General features: G+C 60.8%; 1 protein-coding gene across 3 annotated transcripts in view; it reads right to left on the minus strand.

Annotated features, from left to right (window-relative positions):
• Window positions 1-6,274: 6,274 nt before the first annotated feature.
• Window positions 6,275-16,722, minus strand: part of SNX8 (sorting nexin 8) — a 38,262-nt gene continuing 27,814 nt past the window's right edge. The window contains exons 8-11 of one of the 3 annotated variants that reach the window (XM_039879581.1): window positions 11,405-11,473; window positions 10,972-11,118; window positions 10,683-10,829; window positions 6,275-8,663 (exon numbers count right to left, since the gene is read on the minus strand). In XM_039879581.1, the coding sequence (XP_039735515.1) occupies window positions 8,595-8,663; window positions 10,683-10,829; window positions 10,972-11,118; window positions 11,405-11,473 (432 nt within the window). In that variant the 3' untranslated portion in view covers window positions 6,275-8,594. Of the gene's footprint in view, window positions 8,664-10,682; window positions 10,833-10,971; window positions 11,119-11,404; window positions 11,474-16,722 lie in introns of all 3 variants that reach the window. The other 2 variants (XM_039879572.1, XM_039879592.1) reach the window with 2 other exon arrangements.

The raw sequence follows: 16,722 nt of genomic DNA on the forward strand, positions 1-16,722 counted from the left end.
GGGGGCGGGACCGCGGGAGCCGGGGGGCGGGGCCGCGGGAGCCGGGGGGCGGGGGAGCCGGTGGACGGGGACCGGGGCACCGGGGAGCTGGGGGCGGATCCGCGGGAGCGGGGGGCGGGACTGCGGGAGCCCGGGGGCGGGACCGGTTGGGGGACCGCGGGAGCCCGGGGGCGGACCGCGAGCCCGGGGAGCCGGGGCCGGGGGGACCGGGGAGCCAGTCAGACCGGGGCCGGGACCTGGGGAGCCGGGGCCGGGGGACGGGGAGCCGGGGGCTGGGCATTGGGAGCCGGGGGGAGCCGGGGGACCGGGGAACTGGGGGAGCCGGGGGACTGGGAGCGGGGACCGGGGGAGCCGGGAGAGGGGACCGGGGGAGCGGGGACCCGAGGGGCGGGGAGGGCGGCGCGGCCCGGAGGCGCGGAGGCCGGGTCGAGGACCTGCGTGTCCCAGCCCCGCGGTGGGCTCGGCGGCCCACTCCCTCCCCGTGTCGGCCGCGCTGTTGTCCTGTCTTCCCCATTCTGGCCGTGCTGGCCTGTGGGCTGACGCCTCTCTGAGGCTTTACCTGTCTGCCCTAGTGACTAAGGAGGCTGAGCACCTGCTCGGTGTCGGCTGGCTGCTCGGATGTCCTTCTTGTGCTGTGTCTGCTCAAGTGTGGCCGCCTGTCTTTCTCTCACTGATTTGTGGTTCTGTGTCCACGTCACTACTTGCTGCTTTTCTGCCTGCCGTCTCCACCGATGGGCCCCGCTGCCTCCCCTTCTGCTCTGCTGGTCTCGCCTCTCGCTGCCGACGCGCTGGTGAGGTGCAGACACGTCAGGGCGTGTGTCCTGGAGACCGAGTACTCTCGGTGTCACACCTTTTCTTCCTGGTAACAAACGTCCCTGCTCCGAGTCAGCTCTGTCTGTCTGTCTGGCAGGGTCCATCCCTGTCCCGGCCTGGGGCCCACACCGGGCTTTCTTTCGATTAGCGGTGGCGTGGTGTGTTTCTTGCCACCGTTTACTTTTTATATTTAAAGTGGGTCCGTCATCAACAACATGGATGGGTTGTTTTCCCATTCACTTTGACAGTCTGTCTTTTTTTTCCTTTTTTGATGACTTAGGTGCATTTTATTGGTTTTCTTTGACAATGTTTGTCTTTACATCAGTACGTTTAGACCACGGACGGACATTCGGAGTGGCCACTGACGTGGTTTCCCTCCGCGTGATGGTCTCGGCTGCCTTTGTTCTTTTTCCTACTTTTGTTTTCTACTCTTTTCTGCCTTTTGTGGTTTTAATTGAACATTTTCTATGATTCCTTTTTCTCTTCTTTAACAGTTATGACTTTTTTTTTTTTTTTACCTGTTTTAGTGGCTGCCCTAGAGCTTGCGATATGCATTTACAGCTAATCTAAGTTCGTGTTCAGGTAGCACTCTACTGCTTCGCAGGTAGTGGGAGTCTTTACCACACCACGGTCACCCTGACTCCTCCCTCCCATCCCTGCAGCGCTGCTGTCGTTCACTTGACCCTAAGTAGACACACGCACAGGTGCACACACGAGAGGCAGACGTGAGCGAACGCGGCGCTGCTGGTATTTCAACCAAACTTGCCTGTGAGATCAATTAACAAGTAAAATAAAGTGTTTTACCTTCGCATTCCTTCTTCGATGCCCCTCCTTTCTTTATGTAGATGTTTCTGCCCTGTATTATTTGCCACCTCTCGGAAGAACTTTTAACATTTCTTACAAGGCAAGTCTGCTGGTAACAAAGCCCCTGAATTTTTGTCTGAGTCAGTCTTTATTTCTCCTTCTCTTTTGAAGGATAGTATCACAGAGTACAGAATTCTAGCTTGATGGGTTTTTCTCAGCACTTTAAATATTGACTCCACTCTCAATTCCTGCTGAGAAATGAGGTATGATTCTTATCTTTGCTTGTCTGTTCACTCATAATGAGTTTGGTAAACAAGTTTATCATTTTAACGTAACCCCATGTGTAACTTTTTGTAAATTTTTTCTGCACGGTCATCATTTTTTACATCCCATTTAGGAAATGTCTGCCTACCCCAAGCTTAAGAAGATATTCTCCCAAGTTTTCTTCTTCGACTTGTAGAAATGTTAGACCTTGAATCCAGCTGGAATCGGGCTTTGTGTGTGGTGGAAGGCAGAGGGTCCAGGTTCATTTTTCTCACGTTCGTATCCAGCTGAGACAGCATCACTTACTGAAAGCCCATGGTTCCCCATTCCGCTGGTGTCAGCTGATTGTAAACACATGAAAGACGTGACAGAACCAGGAGGCTGGTTCCCCTTCCGGTCTCCCCAGCACCTGCATGGGGAGGACTTCCACAGGCCTAACAAGGCTGGGTGGATAAACGAATAAACTCGCACAGCTGACCAGACACACAACCAGAAGCCACTGAGTGGCAGCGCCTTGGCCCGTGACCCTCTTCTCTGTCCTGACCTCACTGTAGATCACAAAACTGTCAGAAAAATCAATGACTGTTGTCCAGACATAGTCAGGGCTTTGTGCTAAAGGTCTCAGATACCCTTTCAGAGGCTCACGAGTCTCTATACTTTGGGGGCCTCATCCAGCAGGCAGGGCTGTGGGGAGACTCCTTTCTGATAGCTGGGCATCCACAAGGACATCCTGCCCCTGCAGGCAGCACGTTAGCCCCGGAGGACATCCTCCCAGCGGCCACGGGGCACTGGTGGCTTCCGTGCTCAGAAGCAACGAGCTAAAGGGCCAGGCACTTTTCATGAGCATGGCACAGGCCTCACCCTGAGTCAGGCCCCACGTTCACCGTCCAGGGCCGCACCGTCCGCCAGATTCAGACCAGTCCATATGTGGACCGTGTGCACCAGACAGGCCAGAGCCTTCGGGCCAGCAACTCGGAGCTATCCAGGACCCCATCTCCTCTCCCAGGGGGTACCAGGTGCCCTCCGGAGCGCGGGGTGGGCTGGAGGCGAGGGTCAGGACACCTTCTGACAAAGGACTGTTGTACCTCTGCAGTGTGGGAGAGGGGCCGGCCGGATGGTACGTTCTAATTCACGTGATGGGCAGGCATGGATGGGCCTGGGGCCTCCAGCAGGTGTCGGGCCTCACTGGCCTTGGGGAAGACACCCCAACTGCCCCAGACCCACGGCTCAGCTTCTAGCTGCAGGGGAACCGGGGCAGCCTCGGCGGAGTCTGGCGCCCGCATTTTCCACGGCACTGCCCTTTGCTTGCGCTGGAATTTAGCGGCGCTCCCAGTTCGAAACGCACTCGCGGCCGGGCGCTGGGGGGGCATTGTGCAAGAGAGTGCTCATCCCTTTCAGGATGTGCCCAGCGCCGTCTGAGTCAAGGGCGCTGCGTCCTTCCCCTGGGGGCGGGGGCCCTCAGAGTCAGGTTCGGGCTGCTGTGGGGGGCGCTTTCCGTCCTTCTGGCCAGCGTCTCTGATGCAGGGACCCCGGAATGCGGCACAGGCGGCTGAAGCGGGAGTCCCCAGCTACGTGGCAGGTCCCGCACGCCCACAAGGCTCTTGGCTGCTGCCATTTGTTTAATGTGTCACTCGTCCTGGTCTCCATCTGCCGTCCGAGGAACTGAGCACCAGACCCAGTCAGACACACTGGCACCACGGCAGTGCTGTTGTCCCTGGCTGTCACGTCATCCCAGCCGCGAAACAGAGCTTCAGCTCCGCCACGGAGGAGGCGATTGTTCCACACATTGCCATGTGCTCGGGGAAGACTCGCCAAAATCAGTCAAAACATTAAATCAGGAGTTGACGTTTTTAAAAACGAGATCCAGCCTGCTGCCAGAGAAGGCGTGAGGCCCCGCTGAGCGCTTCTGGTACTTTAACTAGGGAGCCATATGCACCACCAAGTGAAGACACACACTCAGTTTTAGGTCAAGCCTAATTTTCATGAACCGTCTCAGTGAATAAATTCCAGCTGAGGCGGCAGCAGGTGGAAGTGGCTCCAGGCCCCACGGGAAGGTCAAGGTGGTTTCTGAGCCCAGGGACATCTGCTTACGCTCCCATTGAACCCGCCATGTGTGATGCACAGGTGGTCTCCCTGACTCATCACAGGCACAAAAAGTGCCCATCGTGCCCCTAAGGTCGCTGGAGACCAAAACTAAGAACTTCATACATACAACTATAAATGGTCAGACACAGTTAGAACGTTTCAATAGAAACAAAAATAAATATAGGGCAGTGAGGAAGTGAGAGTCCCTAATGGGAGGGACAGAGTTTCATGGTTGCAGTGGCTTCGGGGTCCCCAGAGTCCTGAGCATGGCTCTTCCAGAAAGCGCTTGCCGGGGGCCTGGATGAGCAGAAGCGAGGGGCACGCACGCGGAGCGCCGTGCCACGGTGGGAAGGGTCATGGCGGGGAGGGTCATTATAAGCAGGGTACAGCTGTTACTCGGTGACACACAGCAGCTGAGAGGCTGAATGAATTCCTTGTGCGTGGCGCTCTGCTGCGTGTGTGGGGTACGTGTGCGTTTTTCAGGGGTGCACATCAGGGCAACGCTGAACGGCAGCCGGGCTCTCTGGGCGGCGCATCTGGGGTGCTCACAGGGTTGTCTGCTCCGAGTGTCTGATTCGAGATATGCCCTGGTGTGTTCCGGGGCATCCTGGCTGTGCTGGTGGTGAGTCAGCACTGTGCTCACGTGCTGAGACTAACCCCAAACCGTCTTCCGAGCACAGTGGTCCTGAGAATGGGTGAGACAGGCCCAAAGCCCATGCCCTGGGGTCAGCGCAGGACAGCTGGCTAGAGGCCTGAGGGCCGCCTTGGCGGACAAGCCCAACACAGCCCACCTCTGGGAAGCTGACAGGAACCTGATGATCTGCGCTGAATGCACGCGGGGCAAGGAAGGGTGGTTCCTGGTGCAGGGCTTCGCTTCAGGGCTCGGGGGCCGCGGCTGTGGGGTGAGCGGGAGCTGATGGACGGGCTGCGTGTCCCCAGTCCCACCACCAGCCACCTGCTGTGAGACCGCCAAGCAGCTGAGCCTGGCAGGCCCCGCCTGCTGCGTGGTGCAGAGTTGTGCTGGCTGACGAGTGAGGCCCGTGCACCCCGACCAGCGGCCCCCCTCAACGCTGACCCCTCCCCAGAGCCTCTGAACAAATCGGTTTCTGAAAAGGTCTCAGGTGACGCCAGCTCTGCCCAGCGGGGAGCCCTTCGGTGGTGCAGGTGGCAGCCCCTGGGTCCGACCCCGACATTGGGCGCGGGGTTCCCTGCCCCGCCCTCACAGCGCCTGCCTGGACGCGGGCACCTCACTCTCGCCGTCCGTGTTCCCACCGCCTCGCAGGGAGCTGCAGGAGAGGTCTGACCGCACGCAGGCCGTGTAAGGTGGGCTGCATCAGGTTGGAGTCCGTGGGTGAGCCGAGGTCACGGGCGTGCACGTCTTCCACACAGAGCACCAGGGGACGCCCACGGAGAGCGACGGCGAGTCCCGAGGCCTGGCCCTCTCCACCATGCTGGCTGGGAGCCAGCGCAGTGGGCACCTCCATCTGCCAGGGGTAGGTGCCACCTCACACCCACGCAGCGAGCCCTCCTGTCTGTACCATGAGTCACGATAGCAAAGAGACTGGCCCTGGGCCCCCGGAGGGCGCTGAGGTCTGGTTGGAACCCTACTCTCTCTTCCGCTGCAGAGATGCGGCCTCAGTGGTTCCCACTGGGCCAGGTGCCCTTCGCTGACATGTGGCCCGATGACAGCTAGGGGCTGCCCCTCCTACTTTGGAAGAGTCCACGGGCACTTCAGGCTGCAGGGCCCGGACACCGTCCTGGAGCCCATGCTGTGAGAGGTGGGCAGCGTAGGGGCCGAACCGCCGCCTCTGGGATGCTGAGTGGCTGCGCTGGGCGCCTGAGCCGAGCCCAGGCCGAGCTCTCCGTTTGGAATGGGATTGGATAGGAAAGAAAAGAAATCTCTTACCTTTACAGCGTTCTTCTCCAGGCCCATCCTCAGAAGCCACCAGATGTACTGGGGCGTGAGCCGCATCACCAGACAGACGTGGGGTGGGGGACACTGGCCCACGGGGGAGGGGAGGGCGTCTGCCTCCGCGTGGACTGCTGGTGGAGCTGACCTGCTCCGTGCAGCAGGCTCCTGCTGGGACCACGAAGCTGGGCCAGCAGGTGTGTCCTCCTCCCCACCCTGCTGTGTAGTGGGGAGCTGGGGCACTCAGGACCCAGGCTAAGACCTGCACCGACCACCCCCAACCCCAGCCAATGAGCCAAGGCGAGCTGCCCTCCTTAGCCCAGGAGGACGGCCGATCTGTCCCCAAATTCTGGCCACCCTGGGGAGGGTCACCACCCACGTACACAGAAAACTCACAGCTTCCCTGTTTTATAAGCATGTTTAATAGTTTGTCAGTTTGTGGATGAAAGTCGTGGAATGTGTAGACCACGTGTAGAGAGCTCCAGTTTCTCGGAGGGGTGGTGATTGAGTCCCGCAGCCTGATGCAGCGTTTCACATGGAAAACTGGACTCACGCAGAGCAAGAGGGAGGGCATTGCACAGAACTGTCCTCACAAAGGCTACCCAGACCTTGTCTTCGGCCCAATGCCTAGGGTGTGTCTCCAGTCCCCAATGGGTGAGCTGGGCGCAGGCCACCTCACTCCAGCGTCCCTGGGGCAGGGCTCCCGTCGGTAGCACAGTGGGGGTCCTTCTGCCAGGTGAGGCGAGGCTGTAGTGGCACATCGGCTCTCCCTGGCTGGCAAGGACAGTGCGGGCGGCAGGAACGGTGGAGGCGTGCAGGAGACCCCTGCCCTCCCACCACCCCGAGCCTCTACCCACAGCTGGCAGTGGCCTCCACGCCCTCCCCAGGACAAAGCAGAGAATGCCAGCCCCCAGCCAGGAATCTACCAGCAGCCCAGGCTCCGGGCCAAGAGGAAACTGTGGAAAAAGGTGGCCTCTGCTGTCCCCAGCTGACATGACCTTCTGTCACTCCTGAGTGTCCTCCCTTAGACCTCCACAGCGCCCAGGATGAAAGTGCCCCTCTGGGGGAGCCTCCAATAACAGGGCCCGGGCCCCAGCCAGGAGCCTGCTCCTTGGCTCCCGGCAGGGTGGTGTGCCAGCAGCAGAGGCCATCAGGAGGACGTCTTTGGTGCTGGAACTCTCCAGTGACCTGGTAAGGAGGGCCACTCCCTGTCACCCTCCCACACTGCTGCCCCAGTGTGCGAGCTGTGCCCCGGTCCGGCCATCCAGCCCATCTGGTTGGGGTGTGGACTACTTCCCCCTCTGGTGGAGGCTTGCCCCTTGCCACGCATGACAGGCTCCAGAAGGTGAGCAGCAGCCACTGAAGGACACGCTTTATGGCTCAAGTGCACAGCACTGGGAAGGACCAGCCCCGTGGAGTAGCACAGGCGTGCTCCTCAGCCCGGGAGGCACACGTCGGCCCAGCAGCGCCTCGGCTGGGGCAGCACAGCTGGCCTGCCCACACCCACGGCTGCTTCCACACGGGCGGAATCACGCGGGCGGGCCCGACACACCTCCCCCGGGACATGAAGTGCGGCACCCATCTGCAGGCGCAGTTACCCAGAGCCTCCAGCTCCATCCCGGGTCCTGCATGCCCGTGAGGGTGGGCGAATAGAAGGCAGACTCCACATCTGACAGAGAAAGCTCCGAGTCAGAGCCGCCTCCGATACCTCTCCTGGCCAACGAGACAGTAAGGGCTGGGGCGCCCGAGGGGGCCAGTCTGCTCCACGTTCACACGGACGGGACTCAGAGCAGGAAACACCCTCTCCCACGCCCAGAGCTGCCGCAATGCCAGGCCCCTGGGCACAGGTGGCTGGGCCAGCAAGTGCGAGAGAGGCTGGGAGGAGGGTTCTAGTCAACCGGGAATGAGGCAGTTTGAGAGGCCCCAGGCAGAACAACTCCCCCACGGCCCCCTCTAAGCCCCAAAAGAGAGGAGCATCTCCCCAGGGAGGGCAGCAGCTCCTGGTACAGGGACGGACAGCGGAAGCACCAGGCCACCCTGTCTGCCACACCTCAGACCACGGGCACACCTGGGTCACAGAGTGTGTGCACATGCACACGCATGTGTAGGGACACGAGACGCTCGCTGGAGCTCATTCTGTGGAAGCGAAACGCTCATGCCCAGCGGCCTCCAGCCGCACCTGCCCTGCTGGCCCCAGCAGCCGGCTCGCACACTCACACCCCGCCCAGGACTGCCCTCTCACTCATCAGTTGTGCCTCGTCCAGGGTGACATGCCACCGCAGACATTCCTGCCCTCCACAGGGTTTCGGCCTCCCTCTCCGGCTGCTCCAGCACAGGGCCCCTGCACCCCCCGGGCACCGTGTGCTGTGAAAAGCTCTGCTGCACGCTGGCCTCCAGGTGCCAGGGGAAGCCATCCCAGGGGCCGACGCTTTCCAGCACAAGCCTCAGGCCACAGCGCTGGGCCAGGACGGCCACAGCCTGAGCCCACAGGCGTGTCCTCGGCCCTGCGCCGTCGCACCGGACCCGCCAGCCCTGACGTCAGCTCTCCTGCTTGAGGGCGGCAGCCCGCGGGACATGGGGGACAGCTGCTCTCTGAAGGGAATCAAACAGGGACACACCGTTTGGAAAGAAGTTTTAGTGAGGGCGCCGGTGGGTTTTGCGCCCCGGGTCCTCGCAGCACTAGTGAGGAGACAAGCCATCCCTGGGGACCCTGGCAGGGTCAGGTGCTGTTGGGTCCAGCGAAGAGGCAGTGCAGCTTGGGCTTCAGGTCGTCCCACACCTTGCTCATCTGGAGGAGGGAGGAGGACGGGGGGAGCGGGCGGGGACCAGCACCCCATACACTCTCCGCACGGCACCAGCAGGGGACCAGTCGTCCAGTGGCTAGGGTGGAGGGGACATACCACTACGAGCCAGCGTGTCGCCTCCCCTACAGCTGCCCCTCCAGCTCCCTGCATCACAGCCTACTACCCCAGACTGGGCCCAACACCAGGGGTAACAGATGGCCAATCCCTCTGTCCCCTGCACACAGGACGGAAGGGGCACAAGTCTGCCCGATGCAGAAGTTTAAGTAATGTGTCATTTCCACTAACAGCTCTGTAAACACTAGCCTTCTGGCTAAGCAGGCTGGACACTGTGACAGTGACCGTCAGGTGACCACACAAGTGAACGAGATGCGGTAGGAAGGGGACACGCCGCCAGCGCCCGCCAAGCGCTCGGTTCCCCAGGATGAGAAAGGAAGACCGAGGGCCTGAAGGTCAGGGAGGCCCAGGCAGTGAGTGGGCATCCTGGTCAGCACAGGTGGCGTGATGGCTGACAGCAGAAAAGCAGGGTGTAGCCCTGAGAACGTGCGGATGGAGCAGGGTCTGGTCTCCGCATCATGAGGCCAGGGGCTCGTCAGTCACCCTCCGCAGAGAAATCGGGGTCAGGGCCCTGGCGCCTCACCCAGGCACAGCGCAGGCTCACTGGTGTCCTCCTGCCTCGGCTCTCAGCCCAGACTCGCTGGTGTCCCACTAAACGCAGAGTCCCAAGTCCGGGCCCCCAGAGATTGAGTTAGGACTATGGCGGAATCTGTGCCCCGTCATCTGCACGTTGCACAGACACTCCAGGTGGTTCTGGCACAGTGGCGCTGGACTAGGGTCTCACTGTCCACTGACCTGCTCAGCCACGACTGCCTGCGGCTGGACCAGTAAACTGCATCTTCCAGCCCGTAACCTGCCCTCCGAGCTGTCACCAGTGACCTTTCTGAACTACGGGTCTGAGTTCTACAGGCTCACAGAGAGCTCCCTGGCCCCCAGGCAGATCTGTAGGAGCGTAGACCCCACCCGCCCTGTCCGCACAGGACGTGAGAAGCCCATGCCCCTCTAGCCTGCCGACCGATCTGGGTCTCCTGCTTGACTAGAAGTCCCTGGTGACAGGGTCAGCTTGGTCCAGCTGTGTGCCCAGCACAGCCACAGGCCTGGCACAGAGTGACTGCTTACAGCCCAGCTCCCACTGAATCCCCAGCTGCTCCAGGAGGGGTGTATTTTATGCCATTTTTCAGCGAGAGAAACTGGGCCACATAAGTTAAATGACCCACCCAAGGCCGGCAGAGCTCACAAGTCAAAGAGCTGGGATTTTAGACACAGTTTTAGAAATTCTGAGCCTGAGCCTCCACAGCGTGTCAAGGAGCTAGGGTTGGCCACTAGCAGTGCTAGTGAAAGGTGTTGAAGGAACGAGGATCGACCAAAACAGAAAGAAACTACGAGGCCAGCAAGGCAGGAGCAGACAAGGGTCACTCCTTAAGTGTTTCTTCAGCCCTGGCCAGACGCAGGGCCCCCGGCTGCTCGGAGATGGACACCCATGTCGCGGTTTGAGAAGGGTGAGCCAAGGGCCAAGGACAGAAGCTAGAGCTGCTGGCTCTAGATAATTCCAGCCGGGCAAATGTTGCTGCAGCATCTGAGATGCGGTCACAGCGTGTCCCCACAGGCTCGGGAGCCACCACCAAGGTTTTCGGGGACCCCCCAGCTACGGTGCCCCACCCGCCGGTTCCCACGGTCTCTGATCTCCACTTGTCCGTTCCTGCGGACCCTGAGCACTTTACCCCTGACTCCCGGGCCTCTCCAGAAGATGAGAGATTGCCCCTCTGCAATGCTGCCGCCCCCCCCAGCTCCGCAGAGAACAACTGCACGATGAGCGTTCTGGCCACACAGGGGGTCTGTCTGGACAGTGCTCAGCCCACCCCACACCTTCCCTAGGCCATTCTTCAGGGTCAGCCACGAGGGCGGCCGGCTCGCAGGAAGGGCCAGGCCGGGCGGTGTGGGGAGCCCACCTCCTTGTGCCCTTGGATCTGGGAGTTGACGAAGGCCCCGAGGATGTGGGAGGTGAGGGGCAGGTGGGCGTGGACCAGCTGCGTCTCCTGGTGCAGGCAGTACAGGGAGAAGGCGTGCCGCAGCTCCATCGTCTGGATCGTGCTCTCCTGCTACACACGGAGGGGCCCTTTGCTCCCAGACCACGCGGCCCAGCCAGCACAGCGCCCTCCCTCCCGCGGGCCCGGCCCCCCGCCCCTCCCCACCAGGCGTCCTGCTGAGCCCCTGGGAGCAGGCCCGCGCCAGGCGCACCTCCACGATGCGCGACTCCAGCTGCTGCACGGCCTCGGGCTGTTGGCCGTGCACGGCGGCGCTCATCTGCCTCCGCATCAGGCTGTACTTGTGCAGCGCCCGCTGGTGCTTGTGCAGCACGCCCTTCTCGTGCCGCTCGCACAGGTCCTGCGGGGGGCGGGCGCGATGCCACGAGGGCGCTGCGGGTCGGCCTGCCTCTCGCAGAGTCCCCACGCTGCCCGGCTGCCGAGGGGTCGCGGGAGGGCCCGCACACCTAAGCCCTCAGCTCAGGGAAGCCAGAGGCCCGGAGCACCCCGCAGCAACTGCCAAGGGGTGCTCCTGGGCAGCCTGCACCAGGCCCGCCTTCCCCCCCGCCCAGCCCTGGCTTCTCCTCGCCCTCCCTGCCACAGCCCTGAAAGCTCACGGGACCTGAGCGGGAGCTGCCCAGACTCACCTTGTAGGACTGGAGCAGATCCAGGAAGAGGTTCAACTTCTCCACCACATCGTTCTCTTCCTTTTTGCCCTGGGGAACAAGAACGGGCTCAAAAGGCTGAGCACACACAGGACCCAGAGACCCGCTGGGGGTGCAACATGTCCGCAGGCCGGGGCTGGCCCTTCCCGGGAACTCCGGCCAGCTCCGCGGAAGAGCCCCCCCAAAACATGACGGCGCCCAGCACGAGGCGAAGCCACACAGCCTAGCAGTTTGATGAGACCAGGGGCCTCCGTCTCCAAGGACCCTGCCCACATGTGCGTGCTGTGCAGCACTGCATATCATGTCCTTCCAACATGCCACGGCCAACATGTCCCCCCAACACACACACCAGGAGAACCGGGCACTCCCACCTCCTCACCCACGGCTCTGCCAGCACCGCAGAAAAACCCGAGTTTCAGCTGACGCCGAAGCGTGCTGGAAAGGAGCAGCAGGCGGGGGGGCTGGGAGGCTGGGAACTGAAGGCTGGGAGCTGAGGCTGGAAAGAGAGGGAGTCCAAACAGCTCAACGGCAAGGGACAGGAACGCAGGGAACAGACTGCTGCATGTGAAAGACTCAAGCTGACACACTGAACGAAGACGTGCTGAGTGCTGAGGCCGACAGAGGAGATGAGAAAGGCCACCCACGGCCACCTGCATGGCACGGGAGGGAGGAGCAGGCTAGACAGGGGCTGCTTCTGCATCCCGCACGCGCTTCGCACACAGGCGACAGCAACTGAGACGAGCACAGAGGCCCACAGCAGTACAGGGGGTGGCCCTGTTAGGGGAACAGGTGTCCCTGACAATGACGGAGAAAGGGGTGAGGCCAAGGCCTTGGAGTCACTCACGGCACCCTGGGGATACGAATGTGACCCAATCTGCTGAGCCCCTCTCCAGGTGCACTGCTGGATCCTCAGTGGAACCGGGGCCCTTCTGGAACCCCTGGAGCTCCAGCACAGACAGCTGAGGCTCATCCCATGACCACAGAAAGGGTGTAGCCGCCAGGCAGCAGAAGACAAGGACTAGTCTAATGGGGCTCCCACCCGGGCTCTGGCACCAGCTCGGGGACTCTCAAGTCCCCGGCCACTGAGCTAGGAGTTTCCAGGCCACTTGACCCTACAGCCACAGCAGAGATTCCAGCCAAGAAGGTTGCAGAAAATACCCAATGGCCACAGGCATCCTGAGTCCTCCTGACTGGGCAGAGGAACACGAAATGGAGGTCCCTCCCCTGGTCTGCAGCAGAGAGGCACTCAGAGGCCCTGCGCCTGTGTCACTGGCCAACAAGTCCTGTTTCTGGCTCAGTGCTGCCCGAGACCCTAAACCACCAACACCTGTGCCTTTACCAAAAGCACGCACCCTACCACCACGGAGAAAACTGCCCAGCGGGAAGGCTGGCCCTTGGGCGTCTTCACTCGCTCAGCGACAGTGCCCTGCAGTGCTGGCTGTGCTGGCTGTCACTCGTGTGACCGTGGACTCCACACAGCACGAAAACCTCCGGAGACGTGACAGGTGTCTAGGAAACGACACCTCCTCAGACCCCTCCTCTCCGCACTTGGGAGACGGGCTCAGAGTCTCTGAGCCGGGAGGGACGCCAAACACAAGCACACAGCACGGGCCTGATCCTTGGTCTCTGCTCAAGGGGAGACAGCATGGACCTGAAGCAGGAGAGAAGCGGTGGTTCCCCGGCCAGGAAGCGGGGCCCCTCCTGGCCGCCACAGAGGCCACCTAGGCTCTGGGGAGGGAGCTGCGGGCCTGCGGGTGGGACATCCTCGCCTCCACGTTCCACAGACAAAGCTTGGAGAGGCTGCATTGAAAGTTTTTAAGGATCTGGTCCAGCCCGCCTACTCTGATTCAATGCGGAAACTGGCCCAGGGACCCAAAGACCCGAGCGAGGGCTCAGTGCCCGACACTGCCGAGGCAGAGAGGCTGCTCTGAGCTCGCCCATCCCGCTAAGCAGCCAAACTCCGCCAGCACACCCTCGGTCCCCCGAAGAGGCACAGACATCATCTGCCTGGAGACAGCCTGGGTGCAGCACCAACGCCGCCCACACTCGGTCCCTAAACAAGTACACAGGCGCCGGGACCAGGCAGAAGCAGCCCAGGACTTCTGCGCCAGCAACCGGTCCAAGGGCTGGCTGAGCCGGTCAGAGACGTCCCGGGCAGCTGGCTGAGCACCTACTGCGAGCCTGAGAAACCCCCAACTCCTCAGCCACAGAGCCACCTGTGCCACCGGGTTCCCGGCAGGCTGCTGCACGGCCTCAGCTGCCAGGCGGTGGCTGGGCCTTCACTCCTTGTCCAGTTCACTCAGCACCACCCGCTGGCTGCCTCGCGACCGACCCCGGGGAACCAGGCTGCGAGTCTCACCCTCGAAACGCTGTAACAGTTTTAGAGCAGAAAAGCCCCCGGATACATCTTCGGTTTAATCCCCAATGGCGGATCCCTTGCAGAGTTACACAAAGGCAGCTGCCTGTGTAACCTGCGTTCCCTGAGGTTCACTGGGTGCCGAGGGCAAAAAGAGGGGGTCTCTCAGGCACTGGAGCCGAGTCAGTGCTCTGGCAAATTACTGAGGGGCCGAATGCTAGCTGAAAAGAACAGCACACGAGAACTCTGGCCCACCCAGAAGTGCAGTCTAAGACGACGTTTCCAAGGGCGAATTATAACTTCTCAGCAGTCTCCGGCGACCAGAACCCCATTTGTCTTTGTCATCAGTGAGCCGCTGAAAAGCGCAAATGGCCTGAGGGAACCCATCTGAGAACAGATGGGGATGTGCAGCCCTAACCCGAGGACAGATGGGGGCGTTACAGCCCCTGTCGAACAGGAACGCAAATGGGGATGCCAGCTGACCTGGAATAGAACAGATGGGGCGTGTGGCCTAGCCTGAGAATAGATGAGAATGCAGTCCCTGACCGGAACTGGGAAATGGGGATGTGGCCTAGCAGAATAGATGGGGACATGTGGTCCTGGCCGAGAATAGGTGGGGATGTGCAGCCTTGACCCAGAACAGGAACAAGAAGGGCATGCAGCTAACAGAGCAGATGGGGACGTGCAGCCCTGACCTGGAACAGATGGGGTCCTGCAGCCCTGACCCGAAACAGATGGGGACATGCAGCCGTAACCCGAGAACAGCGGCCCGCTCGCTCAGACGCAGAACACCGCTGCCCAGTTCAGGAGGCGCTCCCGCGGGCGAGGCACAGGCTGCCCTGGGGACAGGGGCGCGGAGAGCACGCTCACTCACCTGCTGGGCAGCCTTGTCAGCGAGCAGTGCAAACTCAACAGAGAGCCCTTTCAGCGCCTGTTTGAGGGACCCCCACGTGCTGCTGTGCAGAGCGGCCCAGGAGGGGAGCGGTGTCGTGTCAGACCCTAAAGCACTGGGAAAACGAAACACACAGGAGAGGGACACTCAAGGCCTTGAACTGGGACCTCCCTCCGCCCGAACACATCATCCCAGGGTGACCCGCACGTCCCGACCCAGACCTCACTGCTCAAAGAGTGGTGTGTGAAACCCGGAGCCCGTTAAAGAAAGGGTCTCGGCCCGCAGACCCTCAACCAGCTCTTCCCCACAAGACCCCACCCAGTTGCCGTGAGCCAGCAGGTCTGAGCAGTGCCCTGGGGGCTGCAGAGATGGGCGAGTCCCCCAGCAACTGCCCTGTGTCCTGTCTGAGGCCAGGCCAATGTGTGTTCAAGGCCGATCCTGACAATGGGGAGAGGACACGGGAGAGACTGGCGAGCATTCGTGTGTCTGGGAATCCATGTTTCTCTGCCTGAATGTTCCACCTTTTTTCTTCCAAATACGAGCTCCCATCTGCCTAGCCTTCTGCTTCCCCTTCTGGAGTGAAATGGGTTATTATGGTAAATGCAACGTCTGCCCCAAGCCCAGCACTGAAGTCTAAAGACCCCTCCCACCCCAGCAGCCCCATGAAACCCAGCGGGGCCACCTGCCTTAGCTCCTTCCCGAATATGAGGAGGTCAGCAGCATTGTCGATGGCCCTTGACGCAATCCTCTCGGCCCGATCACGAAGCTTGTAAAAGCTGTTGTAGACATTTCGGATCAGCTCCCGGCTAACTGCGAACTGAGTCTGGATGTCAGCTGGGAGGAAGTCCTGACAGGTGAGGACAGAGGAAAAACTGTGTCACCAGATGCTGGACCCTTTCAGAAAAGACAACCCACAGAGGATGAAGCGAGCCATGCGAGTGAGCAGGTAAATGAGCCCAGACGCCCAAGTGCGGGTCGTGTAGCGACCCGCTGCGACTCCACCTCTGCTCCTCCAGTGTCTGCAGTGGGCCTCCCTAGTCTAAAAAAGGGACAAACGGCACTGCCTAGCAGCACGACCTCCGAGCTGGACGGTCCCTGAGATCATGACGCTAGTGTCCACTGAAACTGGGTCAAACGGGAGGTCCTACCAGAAACACTCAAGTAGTGACTTTCCCGCTCTGAAGGGTGGATGCAGAGTCCCGGACAGCTCTGTCCACACGCGCGGAGGCCTCTGCAGGCCTCCTCTAGCCCCTAAGAATAACTTTTGATCAGCTTTACTCCTCACTAGGATTGACCACGTAATGCCTAAAACCAGAAAGCTTAGCAAACAAAAAGAGGAAGGGTCCATAATTTCGTTTGCAGAAGCGGTTTCAGAAAAGGGGGGACAAAAGCTACCGCACAGCTACCTTAAGATCTTTTTGAGAATAACACCAGATTAACTAAATTTTAAAATAAACCAAGGCAACCATCAACCTCCTGAAAACTGGAAAGCTAGTGACCAAGTGTATGTCCACCTGGATCACATGAAGCCTCGGGACGCAGCACAAGAACCTGGTGGGTTCTGTGGAGAGAAAGCCCAGTCACACGTGGGCCCTCCTGCTCAGAAGTCAGCGACCTCGGCAAGTGGCAGTCTCTCTGACCTGTCCCTCGTCTGCACAATGAGTGTGAAGCCTGCCATGTTTCAGAGCCGAAATGAGGATTAAGTGAGAAAAGCCTGCGATGCACTCCTGGCACAAGCAGACGTTCCTGCGAAGGGCTCTCAGCTCTGACCGGCAGGGGGGCCACACCGAAACTCGACAAGTACCTTGGCCCGCGTCGCCAGCTTACAGTTCGTGAATTCGTCTCCCATACACTGAGCCGATTCCTTTAGCTTGCTCTGCACGTCCTGCGAAGGGAGCAGAGAGACACCCGGCCCTCCACCAGCCACAGAGCGCCGGTGCGGGGCCCGCAAGGCCAGCAGCAGCAGGACAGCTCTTCCCCCTGAGCAGCACGTTCCCACGCGCTCACTTGAACTGAGCCCCCATCTCCTCCCTGTCTCGTTTGTTTTCTTCC

This window comes from Pteropus medius, unplaced genomic scaffold (assembly GCF_902729225.1).
Source record: "Pteropus medius unplaced genomic scaffold, Ma_sr-lr_union100, whole genome shotgun sequence".
Taxonomy (NCBI): Eukaryota; Metazoa; Chordata; class Mammalia; order Chiroptera; family Pteropodidae; genus Pteropus; species Pteropus medius.